The sequence below is a fragment of the Mycteria americana genome, chromosome 1 (assembly GCF_035582795.1).
Source record: "Mycteria americana isolate JAX WOST 10 ecotype Jacksonville Zoo and Gardens chromosome 1, USCA_MyAme_1.0, whole genome shotgun sequence".
NCBI lineage: Eukaryota > Metazoa > Chordata > Aves > Ciconiiformes > Ciconiidae > Mycteria > Mycteria americana.
In genome coordinates this window covers 164,602,763-164,628,909 of record NC_134365.1, presented here as the reverse complement: position 1 = coordinate 164,628,909, position 26,147 = coordinate 164,602,763, and the positions used below count along the sequence as shown (strand labels likewise).

The 26,147-nt window shown below is 38.1% G+C and overlaps 2 protein-coding genes across 6 annotated transcripts in view; one reads left to right on the top strand and one right to left on the bottom strand.

Moving 5' to 3' along the window:
- Positions 1 to 2,611, top strand: part of CLDN10 (claudin 10) — a 64,748-nt gene extending 62,137 nt beyond the window's left edge. For both annotated transcript variants that reach the window (XM_075491961.1, XM_075491962.1), the window contains exons 4-5: positions 1,479 to 1,586; positions 2,311 to 2,611. In XM_075491961.1, the coding sequence (XP_075348076.1) occupies positions 1,479 to 1,586; positions 2,311 to 2,425 (223 nt within the window). In that variant the 3' untranslated portion in view covers positions 2,426 to 2,611. The remainder of the gene's footprint in view (positions 1 to 1,478; positions 1,587 to 2,310) is intronic.
- A 1,575-nt stretch (positions 2,612 to 4,186) lies between these two features.
- Positions 4,187 to 26,147, bottom strand: part of DZIP1 (DAZ interacting zinc finger protein 1) — a 41,960-nt gene continuing 19,999 nt past the window's right edge. The window contains exons 9-18 of one of the 4 annotated variants that reach the window (XM_075526785.1): positions 25,391 to 25,439; positions 24,013 to 24,069; positions 13,383 to 13,528; positions 12,858 to 13,053; positions 12,370 to 12,499; positions 12,128 to 12,178; positions 11,089 to 11,291; positions 10,574 to 10,704; positions 5,491 to 5,662; positions 4,187 to 4,704 (exon numbers count right to left, since the gene is read on the bottom strand). In XM_075526785.1, coding sequence (XP_075382900.1) covers positions 4,622 to 4,704; positions 5,491 to 5,662; positions 10,574 to 10,704; positions 11,089 to 11,291; positions 12,128 to 12,178; positions 12,370 to 12,499; positions 12,858 to 13,053; positions 13,383 to 13,528; positions 24,013 to 24,069; positions 25,391 to 25,439 — 1,218 coding nt within the window. In that variant the 3' untranslated portion in view covers positions 4,187 to 4,621. Of the gene's footprint in view, positions 4,705 to 5,490; positions 5,663 to 8,712; positions 9,199 to 9,920; positions 9,967 to 10,573; positions 10,705 to 11,088; positions 11,292 to 12,127; positions 12,179 to 12,369; positions 12,500 to 12,857; positions 13,054 to 13,382; positions 13,529 to 24,012; positions 24,070 to 25,390; positions 25,440 to 26,147 lie in introns of those variants that run through there. The other 3 variants (XM_075526759.1, XM_075526777.1, XM_075526767.1) reach the window with 3 other exon arrangements.

The following is a 26,147-nucleotide window of genomic DNA, read 5'->3' as shown; positions in this document are numbered from 1 at the left end:
CCACAGCGTCATCTTTGCGAAGACGAGCTTTGTAGAACAGCGTATTTCAGCTAATGTTAAGTTAGGATCTGTTCACATGGAATCAACTGCACAGTCTTTCAGTGGTACAGGCAGGCTGTCAAGCAGAGGCTGTCATTCGGCTGCCTCGCTAGAGCTTACAATAAATCAACCTAGTAACAAAGGCTTGAACAGCACAGCCACCTGGCCGATAACTGCGGCTGGATGGGGGGACAGGGGCCTGTGTTTTCAACCTAGATCCTACTCGTCAGAATGAGATAAAGGTTTCCTCAAGAAGGAACTGGGGCAGAGAAGGAGGAGCAGAAGACACTGTCCGAATATTGAGGAATATGAGACTCTCGAGGCTGTTGGGCCTGCGGTCTAATATAGGTCATCCTGAAAGTGTTGTAAAGAGCGGCACCTCAGGCAAAGCGCTGGGGAATGGAGCAGACAAGTGGCAGCCATGGCTTGCCGCTCGTCTTGAAGCTCCAGAGCTCCGGTTATGAGTGCTGAGCTCAAGCAGGGGGGAGGAAAAGAATGCCTTCCCTGTGCCCTTCTTGTCCTTCATTTACTACTGTTGCTTTAGAAACTTGGGCTTACCCTTGTGTGATAATGCTCCTAAAGCAACACCATCTCCTCCTGGAGTCAAACTGAGCAGTTTCTGGCTGCAAACAAATGGTGGCTGCCCCGGGTGGCAGAGGGGACCGTTGCTGGTGACCTGGAGCTGTGCCCACGGGCTCGGAGGGGAGCGGTGTCTTCCAGCCTGAAGCCAGCCACCGGGACTAGAGAAGCAGAAAGTTGCCGGCACGCGCGCGGGTGCATGTGTATGCACATGTGCATCTGCATATGCGTGCATGTATGTGCATATCTGTGTCTCCATATGCATGTATCAGATACATCTGTGTATGTATACGCATATATTGCATATGTGTGTGTATACGTATTGCGTATGGATATTATATATATATACACACGTATAAAAACCTCATGTTTTAAGCATGCCGGAGCGTGGATAGGGAGGGAGAGAGATCCTGAGAGCCAGAGGGGAGAGTTAAGGAGAGTTGTAGGCAGCAGCTCTAGTCGCCGGCTCAGTGAAAGCCCCAGTCCAGCTTGGGAGCCAGAGGGAACAAACCTGGAATGGTCCGAAGGGACAGGAGCTGTGCGCTGTAAATGGGTCAAAGAATCGCGTAGCCCTGCAGCCAAGCAATCCAGGAGGAGACGTGGAAAAGCCAGGCATCCCGGCTGGCTGCATGGGGAGACAGGCATTGCCCAAGTGTACCGCAGGGACAGAGTTTGCTTCCTGAGTAAGAGGGAAATAATGAAAAGAATATGGGTGAACAGCAGAGCTGCTGATTTTACGATGAATAAAGCGTATGTCAATGGAAAGTTTTTCAGGAAAAAATAAAATTTAGTTCTTTTATTCTGAAAAACTGTTAAATTCATGCTCTCTTTTGTTAAACCCATTTATTAACTTCCTGCAGGTATGAATTAGGAGCAGCTTTGTTCATTGGATGGGCTGGAGCTTCACTCTGCATAATTGGTGGCAGTATATTCTGCTTCTCAATAGCTGAAAACAGTAATTCTCCAAGGTAAAACACAAGCTGTACTTACTGAAAGAAATCAATACTAGCGCATTTGTATCCACTATATGTATGTGGCTTGATTACTTTTCTAAAACACTTTGTAGTGAGGTTCAGAAAAGGATTGTGTGGCTGAAAGAATATAATGGGATTTAAAGATAATGCTCTGTCCATCATTAATGTAATTAAGAAAAGCTATTGACTCAGAACAAATACTGGTGTTATATATACTTGATAAATTTACTACAGCTGGAAAAAATGCATTCACTGATGTAGAAAAAGTGGTCAGGTCACCTTACAGACGTGGATAGACAAGTTAATCACAAATCATCAGATCAAAAGTGAGAGAGGTGAAGGACAGTGGCGGTGGCAGTGGGACCTCCAGCAGCAGAAGAGGGGCGATAATGCAGAGGCACAGCTGGAGGGAGTAACTGTTCACCTGGCATCTGCCACAGCCTAAAGATTTCATGATTGGGCCCTCATTTACTTGGCCGTGAACGAGGGATATGAGTTTATGTAAAAGTGAATTGCAAAGAGAGATGCTGGAGGGGAAATGTCAAACCAGAATGAGACCACAGAGGCAAGGAAGATGGCCCCCCTGCCCCCTCCCCTGAAATTTATAGGTACCTTCCTATACATTTCTTCTAGTTTTATATTGCTGTAATGCTTGGATACAGAGATGTTACCTGTCTGTAGGATGAGCTGTAAATGGTTGATTCTCTCTTCTTTTCAGGAGGGGGTATGCATATAATGGAGCCACATCTGTGATGTCTTCTCGTACAAAGGTCCACAACAGTGTCCCAGAGAAAACCCCACCGAAGCACTTTGACAAGAACGCTTATGTTTAATTGTACTCTTGGAAGATTCAAAGCGTTTTAAAAATAAGTTTGTATGTTTCATGCAGTGATTTCCCCCCAACCCCAATGTAATTACCACTAAGACAATGATTTTTTAAAACATTAACTTGCAGCTTTTTACATATTGATGTAAATTTTATTATATAATATGTTAAGGCTGATGTTGGTATTGTAAAGTTTATAGCTGGAAATCATGAGCTGATGTTGCTTTCTTGAAAAAAATAAATGGGGTATTTACCAACTCAGTATGGCAATTGCTTATGGGAATGGCATCACACACATCATACTGACTGCAACTGTTTCTGAAATGGGTTCAGTACTGGACAAAACAGCCATACTCTGTGCAGGGTAACATGTAAAATAGCTCACCACTGATTAGCAGTGACGTCAGAATTGCAGAGCACATTGTATCTGCAGCGCCAGATGACGACAGTCAGTGGGAATCAATAGGCTCTTGCCTCCTTATCACGTTGCCAGCGTGGACGAACCAGCAACTTGGTCAATTTGGTGCCATAGGAATAAGAAGAGGAAGAGATTGGGTGAACTGAAAATCAGCATGGGAGTTGGGGAGGCAGGAGCAGGTACTAAGACGAGTCGGGGCCAGTTGTTGCAAGAACAGTCACTAGAGACAGTCTTGCACAGCCCAGGAAGAACGCATGCATGAGAAGAAGAACGCACGTGTGATTTGTGAGCATTCGTGTGCATGGCAGGGAGAGAAAAGGTTGAGGCTGCAGCCTTTGGGGAGTTTTGTGGTGGGCAAGACAAGGCTTGGAGACATTCACTACATTCTGCATTTGCTTTGTGCCACTGGGCTCCTGCCCTGCCTCAGCACTCACCTCTGCTAGCGACAGTCACTTCCAGGGGGTTGTTTTCGTTCCCTCCCGCTGGGCAGGGTGCCAGGACACCTTCAGCTCCAGAGTGGCTCCAAGCCACTGGGTTACGAAAGGGAAGGAAAAGCCCCAAGCAATACCAACTGGCCTGCTCTGCCAATGACATTCCTGAAGGGCCGACCAAATAAAAGCAGGCAATACTTAACAGCACTTTTTAGATAATCCTGAATTAGTTACAACAGTTCAAAAATACAGCTAGTCCTTGGGGGGGGGGGGGCTGCCCATAGAAATGCAATGGCTTTTGAGGGAATATTTGTACAATGATTCAATAAATGAGATTAGAGATTATGAATAACCACAAAACACTTTCTACACTGGGACCCTAGAATTAGACACAAACTCAGGTCTGTCTTGAGGTTTGTCCTGAGGAACAGATGGGCCCTTGGTGTTTCATTTTGGGACAAGGGTGTAAATATAAAAAATGAATAGTCGTATTTACTAATGGCACAGTATGATAGAAAAGGTTTTGTATCTGATACCATCTAAAATACATCAGAACTACAAAGCCATTCAAGGTTCTTTTTATTTTACCTTATTTTTGCATTTCATTGAAGTCAAAACACTGTTGTGGTTTTTTTAAGAAGGCAGCCAATATGGACAAAACAGAAATATGACAGTACTTGCGCAATGGCAGGTCAGTACTTCCCTCACCTTAGCTTGACATTTTAATTTCTTTTCCAATTTCTGTGCTTTTATGTTAACTAAGACTCAACTCTAATAGAAAAAAAAAAAAAGAGTAACTTCCCAAAACAGTAGGCATTTAATAATAACTAGCTTTATAGCTGAGGCCTTTTTTTCCTTTTCATTCGGTGTTTATTGTGAACCATGTTAGAAACATAATATTTGAATATATGGAAATATTTTATTTTAAATGTTCACAATTTTATATAAAGTTTATGATAAAATACAAGAAAATGTGCATTTAAAAATTTTATAAAGTAATACTCTGGAGTAAATTCTGTTCATTGGTTAACAGGCTTTCTTGCAAAACCAGTTTCAATCTTTAATGTAAACATTAGAGGCAAAATCTTCACCTCAGTGAAATCAAAGAGACTTTCACCATTGAGTTGACGAGAAAGAAGCATTAACTCTCAATTTCCACATAGACATGGCCAGTAATGTGTATATGAATATTCTTGTTTCACACTCAGGACTGAAAGACACGAGCTCTGTAAACAGTATTCCTTGTTATTACGTGACCAATATGAGAAATGAGTGGGAAACACTCGATGTTTTCAACTACGTTTTCAACCCCAGCAGAACCCAAAAGCAGTGCCTCCCATCAGGAATGCAACAATTATATATCTGAAGAATCACTCCAATCTGTTACAGTGACTAAGCTGCTTTTTAACGTGCTTGTATTATCAGCTTCATGAGGGCCTGTTAAAATAACAAAAAAATATTAACAATTATTAATAATATTTTGGGCGTATTTTTACTCTGTATTTATCTATGAGATAAAGTCACATGCTATGTGAGAAAACACCTATGGACTTCAGGAAATCCAGAATTTCAACAGCTGAGGAAATTACAAGTGTTGATAGTGTGAAGGCTGTTTCTGTCATAGAATACAATGCACAGTACAAGCAGCCAGTGTCAACATTACTGTCCCTTTAAAAATAACCTGAAGTATCTTTATATAACTGGCACAGCTTTAACCTTTAAGTATATTGAAATGTTAGGGCTCGAAACTACTATATATAAGTTCTATATCAGATTGAGGCTATTACTTTACCAGGAGCTCAAATATTTATGTCAGCCTGGAAGGTCACTTAGAACCTGAAATTTGATTATTATTCTCAAGACAAAGTAAGAAAATTTCCCTCCTCCCTTAAATTTGGGAAAGGATTAAAAACACCCAAAACCCTGGATGATTAATGTTAAGACGAGGTTGAAACCTGATAGTACTGTATGTTTTAAAATCTCAAATTTAAGTTTCTTGGCATCTCTGTGTATTTATGTGTGTGTGTTGTTTACATACAAGTATGTATCATAAATATCATATATGATATTTATATGACACAAAACCAAGCACACAGTTTTTCTTACTTTTTCTTTTCTTATAAAATACCATATATTGAACTACAATGTGTAATACAGTATACTAAAGTTCTCTAGGTGTGTTAGGTGCTTAAGGCTTATAATGTAGAAGTATGAATACATTACCTTCCTCCTTTGGTACCCTTGTCTTCGGAAGACCCCATGCATGTACCACAGATGCAGCATTTGACTCATTTTTCTGAACTGTCAATGCCTTCTGGCCTCTATCATCTTTCATTAATAAAAAGTCTTCTTCTACTGATGATATATCCCAATCATCTTCATCAACTTCTGTGAACTAATAGGGAGAAGAAAAAAACATGGATTTTTCCTCTGTCCGTGGCACATGGCCTTTCCACTGGCACACGGCCTTTATGATATCTGTCACCACAGTTTTAAAATCCACATAATTCAATTACCTAAATTATATTAATTCATTATTATAGTTCTAAAGCTAAAAGTCGTTTGTGGTTTTTTTTTTTTAAGTCAGGAACTGCAAAAGTTAAAAGTTCTGCCAGTTTCATAACTGGCAGAAACGTATGTTTTCAGGTATCACATGTCTAACCTAAAAAAGGATCGTCTTTTCTAGGATATTAGCTATTCCAATGAAATGGAAAGTCCTTTAAGCATTAGAATGTATATTATTACATGAAAATCAAGACATGACGTTATCATGCAAGCTGGCAGTTTAGTTTGCTATATAAGCATTCTGTGTTCACACTAGAAAAATTCAATATTGCAATAAAGGCCTTCTCAATTTAAAACTAATTCATTTAAAGAGAAAATTAAATAATGAAAGTTAAAAAAACCACATGGTGTTCAAACTTAAAATATGTATTCCTCTTAAGACTCACTGTCAGCACGTACAAGTATATTTTTAATCAACTGGTAGACTTGCATAATGAGTTCACAAAATGAGAGTCAAGTCAAACATGAACCTGAAGGCAACAAGTCCATAGTCTTTCTTATCTCATCTGTCTGAGAACTGAATATCTCCATTCCGCTTTTGAAAGAAGAGCTACAGCATTTCCCTATTTATCAATCAGATGTGGTTCAATGGAATCAAGGCATTATTAGAGAGCTTAACTGTGGAAAGCGAAACATGGTTTCGCACAAAGCTAAAACCTTATTTCACTGGAGTCTCTCAATATTACAGGAAGATATGCTTCTGTAATATTGTTTCTATTGCACAGAAGAAAGATTCAGATGCTATTAGAAAGCAACGTAAGGTATGTACATACTAGAGAAGAATCAACAAATATGAACGTGTTGTGTGTCTCGAAAGAAGGGAAGAGACTGCGGTAATGCTCTATCTTGCAACATAATTCAATTTTAACATTGCAAACTGTTTTTCAAAAAGTGACAGATCTGCTCAGTGTGCTGTATCATTAACATACCAGGATTCAACATTTTGCTGTTTTAAATGATCTGCATTTGGAGGGCGTGGTAATGGGAAAGTCAGTGTCACATATATTGAGAAATGCTGGAGGAAGAGTTTCCTCAAATGTTCACTACATCCCAAATGATTCTTAAAGTACAAAATACAAAGAAAAATGTCAACTTCAAACAGAATTCAGTTTTGATCAAGTGTAAATACACAGCACCAATCAAAACTCCTAAGCAGTTTTATTAACTCAAAGACTTACTCCAAAGAAATACCATAATCCATACAATGTCTGGTACAGGTGAACTCAGGTAATACAGCTTCAGGTAAGCACAAAATTAATTTTCTCTAAAACGTTTCTGAAGTAACTTCTGTAAAACAATTCCTTTATAAAATGTATGACAATGGGATGCCTTACAAAGGTTTTATGGTATTGTGGGTTTTGAGAACAACCATTAGCAGCTATAAGTATTTAAGCTATTAGTAGTTAAGCTGATAAAAAAAAATTTGGATTTTCAGAGAAACCACCATTCCAATGGCATTTCGTGCTTATGTCTTTGGGCACCTTTGAAAACCCCACTAAAATTTAAAGAATTAACTTGAACTATATGCCTGCATTTAAACATACAAATATGTTTGCACATATATATATGCAAATATATATGCACATTTATATATAATTAGCAAGAATACAAGATGGTGTGCTGTTCTGTAAAGATTCCAGAAACAAAGTAGCAACACCTGCCCTGGGTTCATAAACTCATTTCAAACTCATCACGTCCATACAGCAACACACCACTGTGTTAACACATCAGGGACACAATGTATTCTAAATGAATTATAGCAAAAATATTTTTCATGGAATGGTTTAGATTGGAAGGAACCTTTAGAGATCATCTCATCCAACCCCTCTGCCGTGGGCAGGAAGAACTTTCACTAGATCAGGTTGCTCGAAGCCCCCTCCAACCTGACCTTGAACACTTCCAATGATGGGGCATCCACAACTTCTTTGGGGAACCTGTTCCAGTGTCTCACAACCCTCATCATAAAGAATTTATTCCTTATATACAATCTAAACCTACTCTCAGTTGAAAGCCATTGCCCCTTGTCCTGTCACTACAGTCCTTGGTAAGAAGTCTTCCTCCACCTTTCTTACAAGCCCCCTTCGTATTTTGAAAGGCCACAATCGGGTCTCCCCAGAGCCTTCTCTTCTCCAGGCTGAACAACCCCAACTCTCTCAGCCTTTCCTCACAGGAGAGGTGTTCCAGCCCTCTGACCGTTTTTGTGGCTCTCCTCTGGACTCGCTCCAACAGGTCTGTCTTTCCTGTGCTGGGGACCTCAGAACTGGATGCAGTACTCCAGGTGGGGTCTCACCAGAGCAGGGTAGAGGGGGAGAATCACCTCCCTCAACCTGCTCGCCACACTTCTTTTTATGCAGCCCAGGATATGGTTGTCTTTCTGGGCCGCAAGCACACCTTGCCAGCTTATGTCCAGTTTTTCATCCACCAATATCCCCAAAACCCATTCATTACCCAGACTGGATTGATATTGGGGGATTATCCTGACCCAGGTGCAGGACCTTGCACTTGGCCTTCTTGAACTTCATGAGGGTCACCTGGGCCCACTCCTCAAGTCTGTTAAGGTCCCTCTGGATGGCATCCCTTTCCTCAAGCACATCAACTGCACCACTCAGCTTGGTGTCATCTGCAAACTTGCTGAGGATTCACTCAATCCCACTATGTGACTAATAAAGATATTGAACAGTACTGGTCCCAATACAAACCCTTGAGGGACACCACTCTTTCCTGGTTTCCACTTGGACATTGAGCTATTGAGTGTAACTCTCTGGATGCAGCCATCCAGACAGTTCCTTATCCACCTAACAGTCCATCCATCAAACCCATATGTCCCCAATTTAGAGGTAAGAATGTTGTGGGGGACAGTATCAAATGCCTTACAGAGTCCAGGTAGATGACATCCGTAGCTCTTCCCTTGTACACTGATGCAGTCACTCCATCGCAGAAGGCCACCAGATTAGTCAGGCATGATTTGCCCTTGGTGAAGCCATTGGCTGTCTCTAATCACCTCCCTATCTTCAATATATTTCGACACATCTTCCAGGAGGATCTGTTCCACGATCTTACCAGGCACAGAGGTGAGGCTGACTGGTTGGTAGTTCCCAGGGTCCTCCCTTTTTACCCTTTTTAAAAATGGGTTTGATGTTTCCCTTTTTTCAGTCAGGGACTTCTCCTGACTGCCATGACTTTTCAAATATGATGGAGAGTGGCTTGGCTACTACCTCAGCCAATTTCCTTAGGACCCTGGGCAGCATCTCGTCAGGTCCCATGGACTTATGTATGTTCAGGTTCTTCTTAGGTGGTCTCGAACCTGATCTTCTCCCACGATGGGAGGGACTTCATTCCCCCAGTCCCTGCCTTGAGGTTCAGGGGCTTGAGAGATGTGGGAAGAGAGGTTACCAGTGAAAACTAAGGCATCTTTAAAACATCGATTTTAAAGCTTATTTTGCTACAGCTTTTTGCTCTTGAAGCCGAAATTCCTTAACACTGTGGCCAACCATCTATAGATCTTTACAAAATGTAACATGCCCCAAATTTAACTGTGAACATTTTACAGTCTTGTATCATCTGACATTGCAGAGAATTTGAAAGTAACATTTGGACAGAAAATTACACTGTAATAGTCATGTCTGAGTTGATAATTTTGAGTTTGGTGTGATTTGCAGCTCCCACACAGTCAATGGACAAGTTAGGTGTCACCAGTGGCAATTAAAAGCACACAGGCTAAATGTGATTACCCTACCATTACAGCTAAAGTTGATTAAGACAATCACCCCTTTCTGGAAACTGGAATAGAAGTGTCCCTGTTTCTGGCAGAAGTGATAAATTTCAGATTTAACTGTTAGTCAGGAAGCCCTAAGGTTATCAGTTTTATTATGGATAACAGGATTTTCAGTAATTATTATTTGTTTATTTAGTGAAAAAATATTTCCTTGAATGCTAGAACTAGTATCTGGCTGTCTACTTCAATCTAATAACAACTACTAAAACTGAAATAAATAGCACTATCTGCTGTTGACTTCTGATTTGAAGTAACTTTTGTTCTTTTTAAAAAATTGTTCAGGCAAAGATCAATTTGCATCAAAGTGGCTTACCAATTATAAAACTCTAAACTGAGGGGAAGACTGGGACCTTAGGAGCCTGAGGGGTAAAGAACAAGTTGTGTTAGTATTCCAATTGTGAACACATGCCATACTCAATGGACAAACATCAGTGATACATCTGATTAGTTTGAAAGCAGTATATGATTGTAAATAGAGGCAGCAGAACAAAGACCATACTCAGAAATGGAATTTGTCCCCTCATTAAAATGTATTTAAAAGTTCCATATCAGATAAAGCTCTAGAAGTATTTTAAAATATTGGATAAGCAATTCATTTTTTCCATCAAAACAAGATACTACGAAAGCAATTAAAGAAGGGCTCTCTCTATGCTGCTAGAATAGGAGATAAAAACTATATCAACTGTGCCCAAACTTTGGGCTAGCTGTAGTGATCCAAAACAGTCATGGTATAAGATAATAAGCAGTGTGGATGAAAAGGTCACTTGCCACAGCTCGCTCGCTAGCACTCTTCTGTATACCAGTGCAGACATGCCCAAAAAGACTACTTAGCTGTGATTCCAAAACTGTCTTTGAGAATTAAGTTCTTCACTGCATCAAGATGGTTTCAGCATGACAAAGAAAAGTAATAGATATATATGTAGTTCAATTACTTAATGAAATAATAATGGCTATTAAAAGTGATACCTTCAGTTCTTGCACCTCTTCTTTCTTAATAAATGCTTGCGCAACATTAATCCCTCCAGCTGGTTTGTTCTTATTTCCATGGTTAGAAAGACTCTTTCCAACTTGTTCGGTCAGTTTTTGAATAACTGCTCCTAAAGTTCATAAAAAATTAGATTGACAGTTTCCATTCACAAATAAGGGGCTTTACTGTAAACGCTCTAGAAATCTTCCACAAAGTAAAAATAAGTAAAAGGCTGAGAAAAACTGCTTTAGACAGAAGTCTCTCTGAGGCACAGATTGTCTCTTTTTCTGCATTTATATAAAACAGCACGATGCACATCTAATTTGAACTGACATCTCTAAGTACTATATTAATATAAACATATTAGCAAAAACCATAAAGTGCAGACAAATATACATACACTCAAGACTAGATAGTCTGCCTTCATTATGTTTTCTAACACAGAAATATTATCAGGAAATGCAAAATCATGCACAGCTGTTACAACATGCATATACAAAAGTAGTGAAAAAACCTTTTGAAGTTTTCACAGGTGTTCCAGTTTCTTCAAGTTCACTTTCCTCCGTCCCATCCATATTGCTTTTGTCAGAAGCCTTCTGAAAAGCACTGACTTTGCTCCTTGATGTTTTTGACTGCTTTTGCAATAATTCTGGTGATATGTAAGACTGCTTAATATCATCTTCATCTACTTCTTCCTCTGAACTGAATGGTGGAGTTCTATGCAACAACACATACAACCCAAGGACTTACTCGGTTTCAGTGACTGCATTGATACATACACATTTAAGCTTCTTTGTATTCTCCTTTCCAGTAACACATGCATTTTTCTTATGGGAAAAAAACAGGAGCTCCCATAAAATTCTAACTATCCATAAAACTATTTGAAAGAAATCATTCTGCTAAGTAAACTCAGAAAGTTATCACAAAATGATCTCTTATATATATAGACATGATTACTTCCATCTATGCAACTATCTTTACAAAACAACAGACCAATATATAACAAGTCTTGCCAGGCAAACAAAGATAGGCTTTCATGGATCAGCAGGGAGTAAAAAATTCAGGGTCTAGGAATCTGCACCACAGAAAGTCTGTTCTGATATTCTGTTAGATGAAAATAATTCAGGAATTTTTCAGTGCAGGAAATTACAAACTAATGTGCCTGATGTGAGTGGAATCTGGAATATTGTGTTTAATTTTGGTCATAGTAAGAAAATATCAACTGAAAAAATAAGGTCACCAGAGTCTTTAAATGCTTTTAACTGGCCCAGAAGAAGCATCTAAGAATGAAACTAAATGAGATACTACCCTATTTTATTGAATGTCCCTCTCTGGTTCACAATAAAGAATACATCTGCTGAAAGGAGAACATGCTATCTTTCAGGGATTATAACAACAGACTCAAATGAAATAATACTTTAAAACAAAATATGAAATATGCAGTCCAGAAAGTGTTTATAATTTCAGCTTAATAATAGCTTTTGCGTGGCAAGCATGTGAATATTCAGTCACCAAAAATGTTTTCTTCAAAAATACAAGGGAACAAAACATACGTGATACTAGATGTCTTTCTGGAAATTCCATTTCCAAAGAGCTTCCTGGATCTAAAAATAACAAGACAAGTTATTTTAAGACTGACAGTCAACTAAGTAAGCATAAAGTTTACATAGAAGTAATGTGAATTCTTTGCTCGATTCTTACAATATTAGCAGGAAATATTCACATCTGTCACAAAAGCCCAAACCCATAGGATTATTACCTGAGGTATGCGTACTATGAGAATAGCATCTCTTACTTTGGTGTAGATGTATTCTCAGTGATGGCTGTTCGTTGTTCAGCTGGGCGGACAGCTGTTGAAGACCGTTTTACTGGTTTTCGTGGTGTGGCAGATGAGGAAATTCCCAATTGATTGAACTTCTGTTTATCTACAAGAGAAGTTATCTATCTGATTATTAGAAACAATGGTTGGTATCTTTTATATTTAATTTATAAAATTAAAGATGTCTCTGCAATAGATTATAGTTTTACAAAAAAGAAGAAAAAAAGTAATTTTTTTCTTCAAAGCAGTTCAGTCACCATGTATCTTGCCAATATAGGAGATAAGATTTCTGCAGTTAAACACAATATCAAGAACCCTTTAAAGGAAGTTGTTTAGTTGGCCATAACTATACAGAATGTTTATATGAAAAATTATGAAAGCAGCTATACAGAAATGTTGCTAAATAAACCTTAAATAGCAGTTATAAAATGTAAGAGAATGGAAAAAACCCCAAACATTTTAACCTTCTGAAGGAAACTGAGGACAGGAAACAGGTCTATTACAAGATGATGATTTCTCTTCAACTCGAAAGCTAACTTGGCGTTCAAGATGCTCTCGAATTCGCTGAATGTCAGGCTCTTGCTTCTGTTTGCATTCTCTAGCAGATTGGATAGCACGCAGAATTTTATTTAAGCGCTCATTTGGGATACCGCGAACACCCTAAGGAAACAAATTGTATTGTAAACACAGGGGCTATTATTTCTGGGATTGCTATCCTACAATCACATACACTCTTTTAAACTTCAAATATCACAAAGCTTGTAGAAAAATCACAAAAGTTGGTAACACTGCTCACAGGTGTAGCCATATCCTCCACAGCTGTAATTTGATGGACATCCTCTCAGGTTAATGAATTACACTTATTTATAACATGTGGAAATTAAGCTTTGGATTTTATAGGTTGAGGGTCGTGGTACAGGAGTGAAACAGAATAGCAAAAAAGTGGGACAAAGATTACCCCTCTTTTAAATAACTCAAAATAATCTTACTGCTTTAATTCCCAAGGATTCCAGCTTCTCCTCCAGGGCTTGCTCCAAAACAACTCGTAATTCTTTAGTTAAAGAAGGATCAGTCTTCAAAGCATTTATTAAATAATGGTTACTTCTACCTGTTTTATGATCACCTTTCTCAATTTCTGAAATAAGAATGGAAAAATGCATTTAAGAGACATTTGAAAAATCCACAGTACATGAGACAATGAAAAACTGCACTGAAGCATGCATTTTTTAGAAACACCATAGACATACGTGCACTTTTTGTCTAGATGGAGTTGTATTCTTTTGAAAATCTTGCACTAGCTTACAAAAGTCAGCTCACTTGGAATGTATACCTCAGCACTTCGTACTCACCATCACAAGTGTCTTTTATTTTTCTTGTTACAGAATCACTGTAAAGATATATGCCTGAATATTTAGCAAGAAAGACCTTTACTTTTAGAACTGTACTTGGAAACTTCTGATGAAGAAAGACTATCTTCTGGCAATTAAGTTCTCTAAAAGTGTTATTTCAAATCAAAGCTGAACTCTAGCAGGAATTAGAAAAGGAATATGACAAACTTGTTCTCAAGAAAAGCTTCAAACAACATAATGTTCTCTGATAAAAAACACCTACTGAAATCAAATCTTTGGAAAGTTGTAACGCTTTCAAAAATCTTCATAAAGACAAAACCTTAGTCTGAGGCAGACCATTTCACAGAAAATACATGACGGATAATACTTATCTTCAAAACTCTTTCAAGGACAAAGTTCAGTGTTGTGTTTTCTTCTATGCAGGTCTATGACATCATACATACTTAAAAGCAGACAAAGAAGTTTCTGTCTCTTTCCCTTGCTTTAACTGTCAGTAATGACATGAACTCTTATGCAAGAAATAAAGAATCACCTAGACAGATTCTTCCATCTAAATTAAAGATTGACGTTTAAGTTAGGCCAAAGTATTAAAGGGTCATAGAGAGGAGTAAAGCAGCAAAACATACCCACTTGGAACCTATAAAGTGTCTCTGGCAAGACAAAGTTTTACTGAATGCCACTTATACCAAGTGAACCAATAATCAGTGGGACCATGGTAGCTGCTTCTTCTCTCTGGCAGTAGTCAGCAAAGCTGGCAAAGCATACACAGAGGGGTATACAACATCCCATGCTGTAAACCACACTCCCAGCTTCGCCCCCTGAAATAAAAGGTAAATCTTGGGCAGGAGTTTGTCTCTTTCCAGTATGCCTTACAGGGCAGCAGAGTCATTTGCCAGCCCACAGACAAGGACATAAATGAAGGAATAATTCCATATTGTGACTTTCAAATGTTTTCTTTCAAAACAAATGTGCCGCTTTTCCTATTTTTAAACAATGATTGCTTAAAACGCAGTTCCATTTAGTTCTCATTTTCTTTAAGGGAAAGATAAGCACCCTGAGGAAGACCCAAAAAAGCCTGAAGATACACAAATGATATTTAGGTTGTTTTGAGGCAGTGGCTTCCGATGGATCTGGGAAAGAACTATAGGTAATGAAAACTGAAAGAGTCCAGCTACCGTACTAAGAGATCTGTGTTGAAGAGGACAGAATCTGGCTGAAATCTTAACTGGCTTTGGGAACTGTGTGGACAACTCAGTTGCTGACAGAGGTGGGATTAAAAGTGATTTGGGCGGAGAGCTGAGTCCCAGAAGAGGCAAACTACTGGTCGGTGTGGAAACATAAGGCCATCAGACTATCCCCATCAGGAAAAGGTGCATTATGCAGTATGGCATCTTCCCACAAAGCCAGACATGAGACATTTTAAAGCAGAAGGCTCCAAGGAGCCTTCTGAAAATCCTATCCCTTTCAGATTTTAATCCTTACAATAAAATAGATCCATCTAAAATCATTTTAAAATTCATAATTACTACATACTAATATGGGTTACAAGACTACCCAGCATTATCCTAATTAATGACAATATTAATTCTTGCTAATTAACTCAAGCCAAATCCTCTTTGCTGGAGCTGACTGTTTAAGGAACTGTTTTCTTATTCATTTTTGTTTTTTAAAAAACCCCTAAATACTAGATTTGACAACTTTGGAGACAAGGGACCTTAAGTCTGGTCCACTGTCTCAGCTCGTACATAATGCTACATTATTTCAATAATATTGAAATAATGTACATTATTTCAATAATCTGCCAAGTCAAGAATTTTCACACTCTCCCTTACAAATGGCTGTCACTGAAAACAAAAAAATCTTGGTCTATCTTTTCAGACTGCATTCTTTCTTTCTCTCTTTTGTACTGCAGGCCATGCCTTTAGGCACAGCAGAAGAATCAAAGACAATCCATCAAGAGAGAAGATGGCAAGCAAGAGAAATAGCAGAAAGAACGGCAAAAATGCGAGCAGTCTTTATTTAAGATTGTTCAGAGTCCCTGGATTTTCCCTGGGGAAACCCCTCACTTACGTGCAGATGTATTCTAACGACAATTTTGTTTTCGAAACAGCATCATTCCTTCAAAATTTAAACTCATTGGCTATAAGATTCAAGACTGATTTTGATTTTTGCACACTGTACAGATTATTATGCTATGCAGCTATCTGGTATTTCATCTCAAGTACAGTTAGCCTTCTTCAGGAGAAGAATACCACACAGGATGAATCAATGCTTTCTCTTCTGTCACTCTAAATGTGGCCTTCTCCAAGTTTTCCTCAGTTGAAGCAGAACAGTTGCCAACCCTGGGCTATGTAATTTAATTCAGAATTGCACAACCCTGGCTGGAGCTGTGGCTGCTTAGAGGTAGGCGTAACTTAGATTACTTGCAAAAGTATCTTTGGTGCATCTATGAAAGTAGGCAGCTTCAACCTCCACCACCAACTTCCTTCTGCTATCTGAACTCTTTATCCTCTTACGCAGAGTTTGAAAAAGAAGCGAGCATACATTGCAATAGCGTCAGCACCAAAAATTTCCCAGTAAGGGGGTATTCCCTATCAAACATTTTCGCTCTGCTTAGCTCAAGTGCCTTTAGACATATCGAATATGCCTGCTTTAAAGAGTTGGCCAGCTTTCCATAAAAACATTGAACTTGGATAAAGAAATCATAATATTTACAAGCACCAATAGCAAACAGGAGACTGACACAAACAAGGAATGTTCCCACCCAAATCACATAAGCATACTCAAATACAATGAAAAAATACTGTAGGTATCAAATAATATTTACGGTTTTATTTTCAAAAAACACATGCCACTACATTTTGAGCTGAATCAACCATTACCTTTTTCCTCTTCTGAAAGCTCCTCTATGGGCTCCAGCATATGCACCAAGGGTGCCTGCTCTAATAACAAGGAAGAACAGGAACACCAGACAAACAGGACAGAAGAAGGTCAAGGTCCAGAGTGGGAAAGTTAGGCAAAAAAACACACTGATGTCAATTTTCCTGATTGCTGACAACCTGCTTACCAATCACAAACCCAATGCAATGTGACTATTCACTGCCTTGGTCGTACATTTTTGTAGAGGAGACCCTAATACAATAGTCACTTCAGGATTGATTCAGTTGCCCAAACATGGGTTTCTAGTGTCATCTCAGATATATCAGAGTTTTAAGCCATCGGCGCAGGGCTGGCTGATACGTCACACAACTATAGAAAAACCCGTGCCCTTCTGGAATGGCACGCAGAGGCTGGGTAGGATGTTTTTAAGCATCTACAATGACAAGGCCACCTAGGATTAAGTAAATGAATATTGTAATTCATTTCTCGTAAGAAGAATTTTAATTTTTAAATTTATTTTAAAATATTGTGTATGTGCAATTTGATACTAAAAGTTTACAAAAGGCAAGTAAAATGGACAGACATAGAAATCCTCAAAAATATATGGAAAAATATATTACTCATTATTCCAGAGAATTATTAAGTACTGACTCCATACGTGCAAGACATAGAGAAATTTTATATATATATATATATATATATGATAATTTCTAATAAAAGCAATTTTAAAAAATCTTCAATCACTCAAATATAGTGAGATTCAGTATTATCATGTGCCTTAAAGAAATCTTGAAATGTTCTCTGCTGAAAACAGCTTCCTAAACACATTGAAATTATTATTCTGTAGGCTGTCAGGTACAATTTGCTTTATATAAATGAAGCCAGCACACAGTTTATTTACAACTTTATAGACTTCAGATATGAGATGCATGAAAATGCTTATATGTAGACTAATAAAAATTCAGGTTTCTAAAATGTTAATATTCACCTTCCATAAATAAATTTATTTCAATGAAAACTAGAATTTTAGTTTATTCTAGGGTTTATGACAAAAAGAGAGAAACTATACTTTCAGCATTCAACTACTGGCAGTATAGGAGAAAACAATTTATGGGCCAGTATTTTGGGCGAACATACATTTGCCCCAGCCTTCACAAGAAACCTTTGGCACTATAAATGGTTGTTACACTGTATGGGTAGAAGGAGAGGAAGTGACGTTGCAGTAAAGATACCTGCTTTTCAGCACTTCTTGTACAATTAGGTACAAACATGGATGCACTGTGATGGGTAAGCACAATGAAATGAGCAATTGGAGCTAAGTGACACTTACTGTCACATCTCCAATATTCCCCATGTGAAGGGGACTAAAACTGGTGTTGTAAATGCTTGGGTATGGCTGCTGCTCTCTCCATGCTTTCCATACTTGCAGTTCTATTCAGCTTTTCACCTGCTTTTCCAAGCAGGTTACAAGACTTAAGATTTGCTCCCATATAATTTACCCTAAATAAGAAGTTCTAAAAAAATGCTTCTTACACTGCCACAAGATGCTAACAAGATGCTAATGTCAATATATTTTATGGAAACTCTTAAAAGCAAAACTCTGAGAGACCGATTGACAAACAGGCTTCTGGTCTTTCAGTCTCTAAGGCTGTAAAATTTACAGTGGCCAGAGCATTCCTGGGCACTGGAGTATGATGCTCCACACTACTAACTCCTAAAGCTGTTCCTGGCACACAGTTGCCCTGCACCAACTAACATTCTCCAAAACAATGTTCAGGCACAGTTTGGGATCATTCCCAAAAGCCTACCGTGAGCCCGTTTTGGAGGACAGAGCCGGAAGCACAGATGAGGGATGTTCTGGGGGGATTTAATTTAGCTGCACAGGCATTGAGGACTCCGAGTTTCATGGCTGGACCTACTAGACAGTTAGCCAGTTGCTGTGTAATTGGATTTAAACTATACTTGTTTTATCTGTACTTTACTCAAATGCAATCTGCTTAAAGGAGCTGACTCATCTCTGCACAAGCTCTTGTCAAGTAACTTAACAGAAAAAGCCCAGTCCCCAGAACTCAGACCTGAAAACAGTCTGCTGATCTGGCATTAAGGTACATGCTTATCTCCCTCAGTATACTAGAAACAGAGTAAGTTAAAATCAGTAAAAGAATAGTTGCAAGAGCAAAACCAAACTGTATTACTTGCTACGTGTAATATTGTGTTCATGCAGTGTTGTTCACTGCATGACGACAGAGTTCGAATGCTGAGACATGGGGGAGTGCAACACCTGGAAACACGAACTTCTCCAATGTAAGTGGGCCTTTTCTTTTTCTTTACTCTACACTTATTCTAAGAGATATTTATTAAACAACATGTTGGAATCCAATGTAAGAAAAACCAGCTTGGTTCACCACTCCTCTGGTTTACAGCCAGGTGTGGAGATCATCATCCCCCTAAGAAGCCCTCTCCTCATGTTTACCAGAGATGTGCTTCTTCTAGCCGTCTGGTCAGACCTCTCAGCTCTTACCTTAGTGCACATCCTTGAAATCAGCAGCAAGCTTATTTTTAGGAATCATTTAAGTCTGACTACCCAGCCAAACCTCAAATCTGTACAAAGCAATCTTTGCTAGCTTTATATCTAAAACAATCCTGCTGATGCAGACTGAAATCCTAACTACTCTGAATTACTGTAACCTTCTCTAGTTCATCAGACCTTTTTGCCCACAATCTCACCAAGCCACAATCCAATGTGAGCCTTAAACAAGGAATCACTACAACTTCTGACTTAAGTAGAGCCAGTTACCTTCCTGTCAATGATCAGCCCCAAATCTAGTTCAGCTGTCCTTAGTGGACGCTGCTCTACATCAACATCTTCAACATCAGATCTTGCTGGCCAGGATGTTACTCCTAGCTTTCATCCTAGCCCGAGTGTTGAACCTAGACAGAGTGCTATCTTCCCTTTTGGACTCACACCTAGGTATAAATTACTTGCTCCTAGTCACTCCTCTGTTCCCCATTCCAGATGAACACCCAAACTGTGTCCTTGCTTTACTGGAAGTGGATCCCAGGAGGCTGAAGCACAGCAGCAGGCATGTTGTGCTCCAGCAGATCACCTGCTTTGGACTACTAGAGTACTGGTAGAACTGGAGATTACATCAGTCTTGCAGTTCAGATGCAAGCTCAATTATACTTTGTTGACTGATACAACTTCAACCTTGGCTCTCACCTCCACCCCTTTCTTGCCTATGAAATAGAGATAAATTTCAACTTCATACTTAAACCTGTTCAGTCAGGCTCTGCTGCTGCTACCTTGCTTAACTGATCCTTCTTAACTCAACCATAACTCTTGTTTGCCAGTCAATGTCTGCCTAATCCTAATCCTAACCCAAGGTCAGTGATCCCTGTAAAACCTTGGCTCAGCAATAACCAGAAGTCTCTGGGTGATACCAGCGCTTTGCAGACCCTGCCATAAATCAACTTCTTATGCTGGCATGAACCACCTTAACTCCAAACTCCAAACCAACATTTGGTCCTCCCCAACAGTCCCACACCTGACCCTAACCAAACAGTACCATTGCTAAATCCTGTACCTAGCCCAGTGGCAAATTCTGGACACATCCTCACCATATGTCATCAGCCAGCCTCAGTCCAAAACCTAACCTTAGCTTCATCCTCACAAGAACAGTTCCTGTCAGCCTCAGGCTTGAACCTAGCTAAATAGCAGCTACCAACACCAGTCTTAATGAAGGCTGCTCATATTCATATCTCACTGGCCTGAATCCAGCCATATTAATACTAGCCATCATTAAGGCCAGCAACCTTAAGATGACCTCCACAATGATGTGAGTGTCATCCCACATCTTTCAGAATATCTTTTCTGCCACCTAATATGTGTGGAGAGATAGATGAGATGTATCAAAAGTACAGGTTGCCTTAATTTCTTCAGTGGATAATTATACTACTGAAAAATTATGTGCCTGGCATACTTGGACAAATCATTAAATATCAGATTTTAAATAATATTTGAAGACCATTTCTATGCAGGTGAAATAGGAAATATATCTAACAATAATGAAGAATTCAGGCTGTGTATATTTCAAGCATATCATATATTATTTGTCTGTTTGTATCTACTGGTTTTAAAAAAAAACCCATATTCTGACAGAACTATTGGAAAAACAGTCTTCTGGCCAATATTTAAAGGAGAAATCCTGTCTATTTACTCTGAAATATGAAATGTTGAAGTACTTTTGGCCTGAACAGAAGTGTTACAATTATATATAGTAGAGTATCGCCTACAGTAAGCACTTTGCACTTGCAATATGAAAACCAAGGATGAAACGTAAAGCTTGTTTGCTGTAAATTGCTGCAATTCTTAAAGATGTAAGGAATGTAAGCCATGCCTATAGTCATTACCTACTCCTTTAATTTATACTCAAATTTCACATCCAAAGAGCTGCCAGACTTAATCTGTGATACCTATAATTTTGATAGTCATCTTTGAATCAAGGCACTTCATATATTTTTCTCCTAACTAATCAATGGGAAGCCATATACTGCACATAAGCAGCACAAATATTAATTTTAAACCAATATTCTTAAATATGATAATTTTTTTACACTTACCTGAGGCCTCTAAGTTAGGAGCCTACTCATCTCAGACTCCTTCTAAAGTCAATGAAGAGACACAGGCAACTTCAAAGAGCAATTCAGATCTTAGTTCAGCTGAACCAAATTCTGAAGGTGCCCCTTTTCTCTGTGAACTGTCTATGAAGACTACTTTGACTAAATTTTCCTCAGATGCTTCAGTTATTACCCTAACAACAGCTGGGCCTTAGTCCACACCATGTTTGAAGACTGAGTCATAGGTTTTAATGAATAATCTAATTGATATCTTTGCTTTTTAACTACTGTCTTCAATTCCACCTACTATTATTGACCTAACAAAGATTAAATATTGAACTATCAACATTTCAAGAGTAATATAGGAGCCAAACTCTGATTTTAAAATGATTTTAAAAAATCATAATTAATCCATTGCCTTTTTGTGAGACTTAAGTAATCTTTGAAGATAAGACTTACGTTATATCTGCACAAAACTCTACAGCTAGCTCAGAAACTGTGAGAAGAATGGTCAGCCAGGATGGCATTCAAGGCAGACTATTAGGTCTCCCAAGAAATCATGAACATGAACACAAAAGCAGCAGGATAACACAGTTATTCCACTACTTTACACCTAAGATACCTCATTTGTAATTTGGGTATCTTTTCATAGCACAGATTTAAGATGTGCAGAACTAATCTTAGGATGCAAAAGCTTCCAGGCAACTTTGAAAAGTGTACTTAAGTTCACATAAGAGAGCCTTTTCCAGAATAAATTTTCTTTCAAAGAGAAAAAAAGAAAGAAAAGGAAGATATTCCATAGGCAGGCATTCGTGTGGTTGGAAAACTATAGCTCTTGTGATTTCTGAGATGCTCTGTGCTAAATAAATTCGTGTACAGAAGTTACCAGCAAGCACTTCCATTTTCATAATGGCACGAGATGCAGCCATGATGTCTTAATTCAGTATGCAAGTCAATCCCTCGAGGAGCCGTCAAAATTTTGGGAAAGACACTATAATTTCTGCTAACCTTTATATCCAGAAATTAGGTAGGGTAAGTTTAAAAAAAATCCAGAAGGGAAGAAAGGGGACAGACAGAGAGACCTGCAGAGATAAATAAAATAATCATCAGCAAAGGAATCGGAAGGTAACACCTTCTTTGAGGTTTCATAATAAACTGATAGTGAATCTTTTGTACATCAATGGCAGGAACAGCCTTTTCTATCTTGAGAAGTTTCATAAGGTGTCACAAACTTCATATTTGGAGCAGCAAGAAATCAGGAAAGATCTGAATGAGCTGATATCAATTGTCAGAGTACAGAAAATACTAATATTCACAGAACTGTTTTCCTCCTCAGTCCAAATGAAAGTAAATGCACTAAGAAAGCAATGCTCGACAAGCTTGGTGTGTAAGCCTTTAGCAGCAATATTCTTCATAAAACTCGTTTCTTAAATTCAGGCCAACAGCTAAGCTACTTGCTGTGAGATCTCTTAGCTAGAACCAGCACTACTGTGTTGGTGCAATGAAGCTGGTTTGAATGAAAAATAATTGGATTATTTAAAATACTATTATTAATAATCTATACTTAATATATTATTACTTTTCTCCACACAACAACATTTCATCTGTATAGTTTCACTTAAAAAGCTTCTAGCAATGAACAGCTACCTTGCATAGGTTAGTAAGAAATCTCTGTATTATTAAAATAATTTTACCATATAATAAAAATCTCTTTTCCTTAGTTTAATAATTCTTGACACAACAAATTTTTTAAATCAACAGTTCATATTCATCAGTTTTTCATTCCTCATCAAGTTGTCTAAAGCTTCTGTTGTACACTGCTCCTTCTGCCCACATGCCTTTTCAGAACTTTTTGAATTTGTTGAAAAAGAAAAATTCTGTACATTTTTCTTAGACAAATTCCATTTCCTCTCCCCTTGACAGGTTTTAAAACTAAGAGAAATAAAATCATTATTTAGTTATAGTTCAATAACTCAATTTATAAAATGGTTTTAACATTTAAACATTTTACTTGCTCAAAGTTCATTTTTCCTATTGCTTTCCTACTTGAAATGAAAGTAAAGAATTGATTGATCGCAGAATATTGGTAACAGTACTCTCCATTACTTTGCATACTGAGAAAAAAAGTGAAAACTCTTTTCACAAAGCACCAAACAATGCAAATGGAGGTTCGTTGCTTCCCCCCACTGCTAAGCAATATCACAATGCCACAAGTTAAAATAACTAAATAATGATCTATATGTAACTACAGATATACTCTGGAAGAACTATCTAGATGGGCTGACTGTCTATTTTGATTATGTCTTCTGTATTTTTTCTCCTTGACTTTTGAAGTCATGTGAAAAATACAGTATTTCAAGACTTATAAACAAACATCTCCACATTTTTCTCTATACAAATTCCAGTTTACACACATACCTACCCAGTAGACGCATATATCAGAAAATAAGCATGTTTTCTAGAAGAAAACATAATTTTATTTCCTCAGTTAGTTTAATTTACCTTAAAGTGCTCCAATACTATACACATGCTAGGAAATATTCTCAAATTATTTTATTTTGGTTTTCACTTCTTCTTTTCAATAGTGCATCTTTACAATTACTTCATAGGAATTCTCACTGGAGGATAGGAATGCTGACATACAGCAAAGTAATTCAAGTTATGTTCTTTCAACACAACTACTCTTACAGCTGTGATTTGACAAGCAACACATTTAAGAAGACAGAGTGTTAGAGTTGAAAGTACTGGATCTGGACCTATCAAAAAAACTTACCATGCATCACTGGTAGACTTGGTTTAGATTCTTCAAGATGCTCTACAGTAGTGTTCACTAAAATAGCGTAAAAGTAAAAAATAATGTAAATGTACAATAGTAAACAGTAACAGACATATACAGGTTCATAAATGTTGCAATATTTAATCATATTTATAAATTACGCAAATGTTGGTGTATTATTGTAAACAAATAGTTTATAAAGTAAAAATTGGTCCTTCACAACATAAAAGTACATCTCTAGATATGCTTAACATTTTTAATACTTCTAGAACGAGGAAAAGAAACTGGTAATTAAATTGTCACTGAACTGGAATGTGAACCCACACTAGTCAGATCATCTCTTTGGTCATGTCTGTACGTTGCCTTTGCATCCCAGGGAAGAAGCCCTGGCCCAAAGCTACTTAGTCAAGTCTAGCCCGATCAACACTTGTATTCCCCGAAGAGGATCTGCTGCATCCACACTTCATATCAATTAGTGCAAACCCTATCTATAACATGTATAGAGTGTAGCCTTGGAGTGAATTATCACTTCAATTCTACATTCCTCAGATCAGCTTGGGGCCTAGGAGCAAATTCAGTTGTGTGCCATGGTCTGTGCTTCAGCGTGGCTGAATATGACCAGCTCCAGCTGAGAAGCCATACAGCCATACTATTACTATGCTCTCCTCGAACTAACCTACTCCCTGCTGTTTGTTAGATTCAGTTCAAGCCAATGTTCTGCTAATAAAGCAAGATGATTTCCAAACTGGGATTAGAATTAATGCTGCTGTCATCATCTATTGCAACAAACTTACTTCAAGTCACTGCAATTGCAGCATCAACTATACGGGTGTTTGTGGTGCAGGATTGCATCCCAAAACACTATTATCAGGTTATCTATTTGTAATGGACTTCAGATGTTAAAGCATTGCACATACAAAAATATCAGAGTTCTTAAAATTCTTTGAACATCTGTATCTTAACTGATAAATTAATCAATTTTGTCTACTCTTTCAGTATTTTCCCTTTTGTGAGTTCTGCAGCCTAAGAACAGTCAAGCATGAAAAAACAATTAAAATTACACTTCATAAAGCAAAGCCAAAGGTTGTTCACATAATACAAAATACAGTTGCTATATTTCACATCTCTTCACTACTCAAGCAATCAACTTGGTACATTAGAAGTCCTTACAGCTGCAAAACATGAACTTCGAAAATCATGGCATGGAAACAGGTAGACACCCTGTGAAACACAAATAAATTGCCAGTACTGATTTGATTTCAATATTTAGTTAGTAAAGTTGATGTCTATATTTTTCAATGAATTGTAACTTTTTTTTCAGCCAAGCTGCTGAAATCAGAAACAAAATCTGCTTTTTCTTACAGTTTGTACTTACCATCATATGGTTTAAAGCTTGCAACTGATCTTGTGGACAAATCTTTTATCTAAAAGAGAAAAGACAGATACATGAATAGTTACAAATGTAAATGATCAGTATCTAGAAATGCACACTGAGTACAAAATACCTAGTTTCAGTACTATTCCATAACAGAAATTATTGTCTATGATTTGGGGAGAAAACTACTACTTTTGTGGAACTCTATTCTACTGCCTAATGCATATTTCATTCATGTTTAATGAATGCTGAAGACTTATTTCTATTTGTTGTCTTATGTGAATTCATGCTTTGTACACCCTGTTACTACAAGCTATAAAGTGAAAGGAGAGTGGGCTTATGGGCCCATTCAGCACTTACAGTTTCAATACTTTCTGCTTCAGCAATTCATGTTCAATTTTGCAAGTCTCGCTCCACTCCAGGGCAACACTTAATTAGATATTGATTTTAAATATATGAACAGTTCTCCCGTCTGCTCTACAGTTTTGTCTATTTGACACCCAAGACGTGCTGAACAAAACTGAGAGTGTAGAGGAAACAAGCTGGCTGTAATTCAACCTAAAGAAAACAGGAAACTTGTGAATCCTGTATCATTAAAACAATGTTCTGCACTCCCAATTCCCAAAATAGAAGCTAAACCCAAATCATATAGACACACAGTCAATGTCAGCTGGAGCTGGCACAAGATATTGGACCCTGGTCCTCTTTTATTTATCCATTTGGATATAGCCAGTAGTGCCTCAATTCATTGTCCATT